This window comes from Pinus tabuliformis, chromosome 7 (genome assembly GCF_031772625.1).
Source record: "Pinus tabuliformis cultivar Carrire ecotype Pingquan chromosome 7, CPIR1, whole genome shotgun sequence".
Taxonomy (NCBI): Eukaryota; Viridiplantae; Streptophyta; class Pinopsida; order Pinales; family Pinaceae; genus Pinus; species Pinus tabuliformis.
This window is the reverse complement of record NC_142293.1, coordinates 314873400-314883070: the sequence shown is the minus strand read 5'-3', so window position 1 is coordinate 314883070 and position 9671 is coordinate 314873400. Positions and strand designations below refer to the sequence as shown.

The following is a 9671-nucleotide window of genomic DNA, read 5'->3' as shown; positions in this document are numbered from 1 at the left end:
TCGAATGATATATACAACTTACAGTTTTCTTGGTTTTCAAATTTCACCATAGAAGTTGCCAATATAGTTATGTCCTTCAGCTTGGTTTGAAAATAATCCCCTGAAACTCAACATTATTTTTAATAAAATTAGAATTGAGATAACTTGGCACCACCCCATGCAGCATGCAGTTAAATTATAGATATTGTTCACAAAGAGGAGGAACCAGAATACAATGTTCATATAGTAACCAGCCTGGTTTCGGTTAACAATCCCAACAAGTTTGCAGGTGAGGGGTATGGGACTTGGGAGGTGTTGTAGACCATTTCAAGTTTGAGTTGTTTGCTGCTTGCTTGTACGTCTGGCTCCAGAGGTCCTTGAAAATTATTAAGTTTCTCCCACTTGAAAATGCTGGAGAAAACTGAACAAGTTAAGTGAGGACCACTATAAGTAGAATAATTTCTTCTGCTCCAAGAAACTTGGTTTTGAGGTGATAAACATATACAGTTGAAAAATATAGCAGGTAATCAACTTATAATGCCACGATCAGCTCCACACAATGATATCTGAAACGGTTCAGTGCTCATAGTCAGCCTAAATGAATGATCTTACACTCATCTCATCAAAGGAAACAACCCTTGTAGTTATCGTTCCCAAAGAAAACTGACTGCAATTCAGAAAAAGTCATGAAGCCCATCATAAAAATGTCTATTGCCTTTAGGATATATTCCATCAGCATAATTCCCATTCTGCAAACTTCTTTCTTCCTTGTGGTTCTTTTAGCATATGCATATTCTCTTGGGAAAATTATGGCTCTCAGATGACCCTGTGTTATAAGCATCCCGTGTTTTGTGTGTTGCTTCAACTATGTCTTCAAATGTCCATCTACATTCTTCATTGTTCAATTCAAAGTCATGATTATGGTAAACTGAGCTAGAGGAAGAAACTGCTTTGGCCCAAATAGCATAAATTTTCAATAAAACCAAGAACATAATGATACCCAAAAGGATTAAACTTAATACAATTGCAACTGAGATGCCAGCAACTGCTCCCTTTGTCAGTTGATTCCTTCTAGATCTTGAAGATTCCAGAGAAGCCTGTGAGCAGGGATCCAATGGCTTTCCGCAGAGTCCGGGATTTCCCACAAAAGAGATCCAACGCCATTTGGAAGCACTCAATGGCAGCTGTCCTTGGAGAAAATTATTGGATAAGTTCAACTCATCCAAGCTTCTAAGATCCCCAATCTCATCAGGAACTTGACCGCTAAGTTGGTTATTGGAAAGATTGAGAACCTCGAGCATCATTAAATCCCCAAGTGAAGAAGGAATACTTCCAGACAAAAGATTGCCACTCAAGTCTAGCATGACTTGTAAATTACTAATCTTTCCAATCTCCATTGGGATTGAGCCTGTCAAAGAATTGTCTGAGAGCCTCAAGTCATAAAGCTTTTCATAGTTTTTTATAGAAGAAGGGATTCGTCCAGAAAGGTTGTTCTTCTGCAAATAGAGAACATTCAAAGCAACGAGGTTCCCGAGCTGGCTTGGTAAATTACCCCAAAGCTTATTATTGTCAAGAGCAAGAATGAGTAAACTGGTACAATTCCCAAGCTGTGATGGAATTGTTCCATTAAATTCATTGAAGGAGAGTTTCAGCTCTCCAAGACCACGGAAATCACCAATCCAGGCAGGAATGGGTCCAGAGAGACGATTATTATTGAGATCCAGATGGTCCAGTTGTGTGCACTTGGCAAGCTCTGCAGGTAACACACCAGTGAGCTTATTCCAAGATAAGTCCAGCAGATTGAGCTCCAACATCTGGCCAAACTGTTTAGGAATGCTGCCATTCAAGCCATTCCTGCCTAGTCGGAGACGGCGTAAACAACTGGAATCACCCAATTGGGACGGGATTTCCCCTGAAAAACTATTATTTGTCAAGTCCAATGTTCTGAGAAAATTTGAACCGCAAAGAGGAATGATGCTTCCATTCAATTTGTTGTTTGAGAGATTGACATTAGTCAGGTTTTTCAAATTAATCAGGTCTCTAGGAAGAAGTCCTTCAAGGGAATTATTATATAGAACAAGCATCCGCAAACCTTCAAGCATTCCAAAAGTTGGCGGTATCGTTCCAGACAGCTTATTGTCTGCCAAATCTATTACTTGAAGCCTTTTGCAGTGTCCCAAGCTTGGAGGAATTTCCCCGTCCAAGTCATTTTGCCTTAAATCCAGAAAAGTCAGATTTTTAAGCCTTCCAACAGTGATTGGAATGCTACCTGTAAAATGGTTTCCAAAGAAATCTATCTCAGTTAGACTAGAACAGTCACCCAATTCTATAGGGATGTTACCAGATAGCTGATTTTCATAGAGAAAAAGCAAGTTTAGGTTTTTCAATTTTCCAAGTTCAGGGGGAATCCCACCACTGAGTAGATTGTGATACAGAGAAAGAGTTTCGAGGATGCTCAGGTTCCCTAGTTCAGGAGGGAGGGGTCCTGTTAAACTGTTATTATGCAAGTAAAGATCATACAGACTCCTCAAACTATCTAAATTGGTAGGAATTGGACCGCGCAAGGCATTATTGGAAAGATCTAATTGTTGTAGGTTCGAACAATGCGTTAAAGCTTGAGGAATGATACCTGAAATATTATTTGCAGCCAGAAAAAGATGTTGCAGAGTTTTGCTTTTAGCACACAGAGTATTTGGAATAGAACCCACAAGAGAATTTTCAGACAAAACCAAGAACTGAAGATTTTCAAGTCTGTCAAATGTCTCAGGAATGATTCCTGAAAGGTTATTTGCCGACAAATCCAGTGTCTGCAACTGCCAAAGCTCGCTGAATTCTTTAGGAATTTCACCATCCAAATGATTTCCTAGTAGATTCAAGTAGATCATGCTGTTAAGCCTCCCAAGCTCTGGAGGGATACGTCCGGAGAGGCTGTTGTTGGCTAAGTTCAAAATCTGCAACATTCTCAATTTGCCCAATGCCGAGGGGATTGCACCTTGGAAACCATTTCTGGCCGCAGCAAAACGTTCAAGGCTCTTGCAATTTCCTAACTCAACAGGTATTGAGCTACTCAAAAAATTGTCTTGTAAATTCAGAAATTTCAACTGTAAAAGCCGGCCAAATGTTCTGGGTATGGATCCATTTAGAGAAGCAGAAGCCAACCCCAATACTCTGAGCTCCCTGCATTTAGAAATCTCCTCTGGAATGGGGCCTGTCAACCTGTTATCCCCAACTCTTAGAACTTTCAACTTCTTCAGAAGCCCAATTTCTCGAGGGATGGTTCCAGAAAGGTCATTGGAATACAACAATAGCTCTGACAAATTGGAGAGATTTCCAAGTGAAGGAGGAATTGTGTCATTGAGATAATTCTCAAAAAGAGAAAGGATTTCAAGGTCGTGAAGGTTGTTGCCCAGTTGAGGAGGAATGGGGCCTCTCATGTTATTAGATGATAGGTCTAAAATTCTGAGAGATTGAATGTTAGCCAATGCAGGGGATATGATACCAGACAATTTTGATCCTGACAAGTTTAGACCCACCACTCCATATTCATCTGGACTGCAACTTACCCCAGTCCAATCACAGATGCTTGTTCCCTCAGACCAGTTCTCCAGGACACCTGATGGGTCCTGCAAATCATGTTTCACATGAAAAAGCCATTTCGCATTCTCTGAAAGAGCATTTGCAACTTCGTAGATGCTCACCATTACCATTATCACCATCCAGTACTTGCAATGGTTTCCCATCATGGCCCTGAAATCTTCCAAGCAAATTTCAGTGTAGCTGCGTTTCATGCACAGTATGTTTGATTTCTTTTCCCACCTACCCAATCTTTGATTCGAACAAGGTAGAAGAGACAGAACTCATCCTGTATAATAGTGAATGCAGTTAACATCTTGTTGAGTTCACCACTGATATCAGCACGGAATTGAATAGAGTTTGTCAGAAGAAACAAGCTATACAAAGCTATGATGATTCGTTGAATATTTGAATCTTAGAGTTCTCTACGTGCTTACACTCCAAACATTATTCTTCATGGATAGGCCAGGTGTTGAATGCCATGTTGCAGACTGAACTCTCATAAGTCAGTAATATGTATCAACATGTCCTCTATCCAATAAAAGTGGTTGGTGAGGACCTCCTGGTTACGGTGAATATGTTGATCACGAACTCAAACTTACACTACAGAATTGGGTGGGCCTAGCATTTCGGCGGGATTATCTTGCCAGGTCATCAGAAAAAGGGTGGCAGAGGTAGTGCTAGAGCCAAGGAAAATGGCGGCAGAGGGAGTGATAGAGCCAAGGAAAATGGGATAAGATGGGACCCTGGAATTGGGCAATTAGCTTGTGTTGTTCTCTTTGCTGCACAGTAATGCAATACCTCATTGTGACATTATCATGACATAAATATATCTATATATTAATTAAGTTGAGTTTACATTAGATTAGTGTTAATGTTGAATTGAAGAATGATTTATTTATTTGGGGAGGCTGTTCTTACTAGGTTAGATGTGACAGTTTTTATTCAGATAGGTGATCTTTACTTTCAATTTCTTTCCATATGTTAATTAAGTTGAATTTACAATAGATTAATGTTAATGTTGAATTGAAGAATGATTTGTTTATTGGTTGTGAGGTTGTTCTTGCTCATTTAAATGTGACAGTGTTTATTCAGAGAGGTGATTCTCACTCTCAATTTCTCTCCATAATATTTAAAGTGGTAATTTGATGGGAATCAAATTCCACATAAACCAACTAATTTAGATCTTATAGATAACCAAACTCTATACAAACCAATTAACTTACATCTTATAGATAATCTCTTTATAAAATATACTTTACCTATTCTATGTTTTGGAGAAATTTCAGCAATGTAAATTCTGCACAATCTTAGTACTCCAAAAATTTTTAGAAGCACTAAATCTATTTTACATTAAAAACACATTTTAAATAATAAAAAATAGCATGTAACCAAAATATTATTTAGCTAAATTTTAAAAAACTCCCAATCAGAAAATAATTATACACCACTCTTAATAAACACATTACTAAGACAAATAACATATACATGCAAAAATAAAAGTGATAATAACACATCCTTTATATCATTTAAAAATAATAATATGACACCCTTCTTATATATAATCTGGAAATATGAAATATTAATCTTGGAGACTGAACAGTTTGTCCTGTCTTTTCAGAGTCAGGAAGATCACAAATTCTAATAAAATATGATGTTTATGTCATGGATATTAAAAATTCAGATCCAACCCCCAAAAAAATTGAAATCGGAGGCGGCATGCTGCAGAGGATCTGATGTCAGGCAGCTTACATTTGCCATCAATCTGCATCTGCAGACCTTTCTCCAGTTCAAATGTGAGCTTCAGCTTCTGGTGGAGGGGCCATTTGATTCTTCAAATTTCTTTAGTTCTTAAAATTTGGTCATATAAACAGTCAAAAGTTTAAAGTTTTCTTGGATTTTGAAAAGTTTTTAAGAACTAAATCAGAATAAAATTTCTCAATTATAATTTTGATGATACAAAGTTGAACTTTACTTTTATCTTTATTTTTCTGTTCGGTTGAGTGTTCCAGTTCAAATGGGAACTGTAGATTATGGCAGAGGGGCCATTTGATTATGCAACTTTAATAATTCCTAGGAATTGAATTGGTATACAATTTCAAAAATAGGCCTTGCTCTACACAGATGAAATTTATAAAATTCACTATCGTAATTAAATTTTAATTTATTTTTAATTTTATAAAATTTTTATTTTAATCTATTTTTAATTTTATAAAATTCAAGAATAGTTTCACTATTTTATATTTTGATTATATTTTATAGAAATTTGTTAGAATCATAAATTTATAAAAATTTATTAAAGCTATAAGTTTGATTCTGAAATCTATACATTTTTAAAGTTCAAAATTTTTTAAAACACTAAACTCATTTAGATATAAAAATGTATCTTAAATTACATACAAACAGGATTTAACAAAAAATTATTATAATTTTATCAAATTTCAAGCCGAAAAAAATTTCAAAATATAGAATAATTAAAGGACATAGATCTTTTAAGTTTAGTAGGATCTCCAATATGTTCTTAGATTGCTTTTGTTTGGCTAAGAGTTTGTCTTCTTTGGACATAAGAAATAAAGTTAATGGCCCGGCAAGAGTGAAAATTTTCCCCCTTGAGACCAACAAATGAGCAATTCCAAGTGGTGTGGTTTTCCTTGAATAATAGTGGTGAGTCAGTCTGCATTCACTAATAAAAGTGAGTAATAACTGACCTCATTGCTAATTTGACAATCTCAATTACTCGTAGTCTAACAAGGTGCAGGAGTTGCCTGGAAAGTTTTGGAAATTCCAGTTATATTTAGAGAGAATTCGGCAAGAATTTTTGTAAATCCAAGTTATAGGTGTTAAATTTCAAAATTTTGAGTGTCCTAAACGTTTCGGCTGGGGCTGAATCCATTTTCACCATCAAAAACACGATTCAAACACTGCCTCTACAAGATTTTTTGAAATTTTTTTGCCTAGATTATGGCCACTTTTGACTGTCCGGGCAATTCCTCCGCCCTTAGACGACTCCTCTGAATTATGCTAGATTTTCACTCACTTGTTTGGGGACAAAAATACATAAGAGGCATGTTGTGGAATAGAAAAAAATGCAGTGGTCTAAGAACTGTTTTTTTGGGCTGAAAGTCATGGAAATTCTTGTCATATTTTGACAAAATCAGGCAAGGATCTTTGTAAATCCAAATTACAGTGGTTAAACTTCAAAATTTTAGGTGCCTTAGATGTTTTTGATGGTGCTGAATTCATTTCCACCATAAAAACACATGATTCAAACACTGCGTCTACAAGATTTTTTGAATTTTTTTACCCAAATTCCAGCCACTTTTGGCTATCCAGACAATTCTTCCACCTCGGTAAACTATTCCCAAAAAATAACTTCATATTAACCATCATAACTTCATACAGAGAAACATGGCAGGCCTGTCGGTTAGTGCGGATCCCAATAAAGAGTCGTCAGCCGCAAAACATGAAGGCTTCGTGCAAATTTTGAGCATTTTTCCAGTCTGTCAACCTGAACTCGAGAGGCTCTTGAAAAACTGTAGTGTATGATATGGAAGTTGAGGCACTGGACAGGGATAGCATACGTGAAAGGTACAATGAATGTAGAATATCTTGGAAGGAAGCGTGCTGGCTGTTACAGTAAAAGTGGGGAGGTGGGCCAATCTTTTGAAAAACTAACAAACAGAACACGGTTGTTTGAAAAACTTACATACAGAACACAAAAAGGATCTCTGGACCAGTGGAAACAATATTTCCTCCATAAACAATTCTTTCAAGTGTGATCAGGCCCACTTGTTAATAGAAATTGTGATGTTACTCTGCAAGATTTTCATGGACATTATGATTATTTTATACTTTGATTTTCCCATGGACATTATGATTATTTTATACTTTGATTTTCTCACCGACCAAGGTAAAATTAATTGATTAAGTTTTAAATTATTTTACATCAGGAGTGATACAAACAGTGATACAATGTTTGTGTAAATTATTTAAAATTTATTTTTAAATGTATTAATATGAATATAAATTTGAATCTTTTTATAATTAATTTATGTCGATTTAATTTACATATACTTGATTTATTTGTAACTCAATTTTATTCAAATTTCAAATTATATTCAACCATATAAAAAAACATAAAATATTTAAACCATGTTTTACACCTACAAACAAATCTTTCTAATAAATATAAATATATAAATTCCGAATAGCTTTATACAACCTATGATATCTACATTTTCCCCACCAATATGCAAAGCATATTAGAAAGCAAAGTATTTTTCAAAAATTCTAAAATATGATTTAATTTAATATCCGGCATGGATAAAAAAATGTACATGAATTCCTAGACTGTAGGAAGTGCACATTACTAAGATTTTTAGTCTTTCGACATTCAATTTTTAATTATGGTACCATGTTTCGATATGGTATATAATTTTATTAGTTTTTGTCTATTTGGGATTAGTTTTAAGATGAAATTGTGTTGCTTTTGATTATTTTGTTGAGTTTTTGCAATTTTAATCAAAGTTTCAGGGAAATGTTGAATATTCGTAATTTTTTATAAGTTTAAAAATATTTTTCTATTTTTTGGAAATCTTATTTCTAATTTTTCATTGGCTGAGTCAACTTTGATCTAACATAATTCCTTTGGTGGAAAGGTTTTCATTTCAGTATCAGTTCCTGAAAATCGTTTTAAAATAAAAAAGGCTAATTCTGTAAGTCACTATTCAGTCTATTAGTGCTCTAATACTGACATTGACACAATGCTCTGAGTAGGTCCTTTATGTAAGCGAGAAAGCAAGAGGTGGTTTCATCAATGAATTCTTTGACATTGACATTAGCACTGAAACTATAACAAGGTATGCTAGTGCCATAACTTTGATACATTTTGCAGAGAAATATTTGATACATTGATACAAATCTTCCTTCGCATTCCACACAATGTATCAATTTTTTTTGTGATCCCTCTAATCACCATCAATGGCAAAAAAAAACCTATGTATATATATGCAATGATCTATGCAGATTGGAATAGTTGTTAAAGTCCTACCAATGCCTGCGATCTTTATGTAACAAGATGATCATATCTAGAGAAGGCACGAAAGCTAAGCCCATTGGTATGCTCTCGAGATTCACTCGTCAATGTGAAGAACAATAACTCACCATTCACATACAAACACTTTCGTTTCTACTCTATAAAGCTCCCTTGGTCTTTCCTTCCTTTTCATGAATGTTCTTTTTCCAAAAGGCGGATTGGTGCTTCATCGTCGCTAGTCTGAAGCATGAGTGGCCTTTTATCCACGCATATTTTGTATCGAACCAACGTCCGCTTCCATCCTTAGCTAATCACCGTGAATATAATTATCATTTATCATTATACACAGAATGATGTTCATTTCATTTGTGGAGAGAATTTGTTTCTAGGTGTAGTGCATGATGGTCAACGTATGCTATGTAGAGTAGCTCTTCTGTTGGTAGGTCCTAGTCTGATTAATGAGCTCTTTCTGTGGTAATTTATGGAGGAAGATGGTGATATAGTGTGTGTGTCTAGATTTTCTTCCCTTGCTCTCCATCACTGGGCATGCTCTCTCACCGGTTGACTTAGGCTTTCCTTGTGCTAAGGAAGGGCCCTACGGATTTGACTTTTACTACTATTTCTCTATCTTTTCTCTAGTTTGGACATAATACAAAGCAAGTGATCTATGAGCACATGGAAATATCCAACAAGGCCATTTTGTACTACAACCTACGAATTAAGAGTTTCATGCCTAGATCAATCGTTGTTGTATGCACTCGCTAGGTCAATATGCTTTGTTCCTAGCAAATATCCAGTGATACAAGTTTCAGGTTTTAGGGTTCAGTGTCTAGTACATCATGTGCCTAGTTTTGATGCGATTTATTTGGACTTAGGTCACTTATCAGTGCCTGCTTCTGTTTTTAGTGCCTAGCTAGAGGTTCAATATATATGTTGATAGAATAGTTCAATGCCTAGATTAACATATATTGGATATTGTTCCTGCACTTCTTAAGGTAAAACACATTATTCTTACTAGAAAAAGGTCATTGAGCTTGTTTTCCATAATTTGTGTATGTTGTGTCGTAAACTAATCTCAAATGAT

General features: G+C 35.5%; 1 protein-coding gene across 1 annotated transcript; it reads right to left on the bottom strand.

Annotated features, from left to right (window-relative positions):
• Positions 1–758: 758 nt before the first annotated feature.
• LOC149247180 (uncharacterized) lies at positions 759–4077 on the bottom strand. The gene is made up of 2 exons (XM_089443530.1): positions 2609–4077; positions 759–2248 (listed from the first exon to the last, which is right to left on the bottom strand). Exons 1-2 carry the CDS (start codon positions 3765–3767, stop codon positions 759–761), a joined length of 2649 nt encoding a protein of 882 aa, XP_089299656.1. The 5' UTR covers positions 3768–4077.
• Between the last annotated feature and the right edge of the window lie 5594 nt (positions 4078–9671).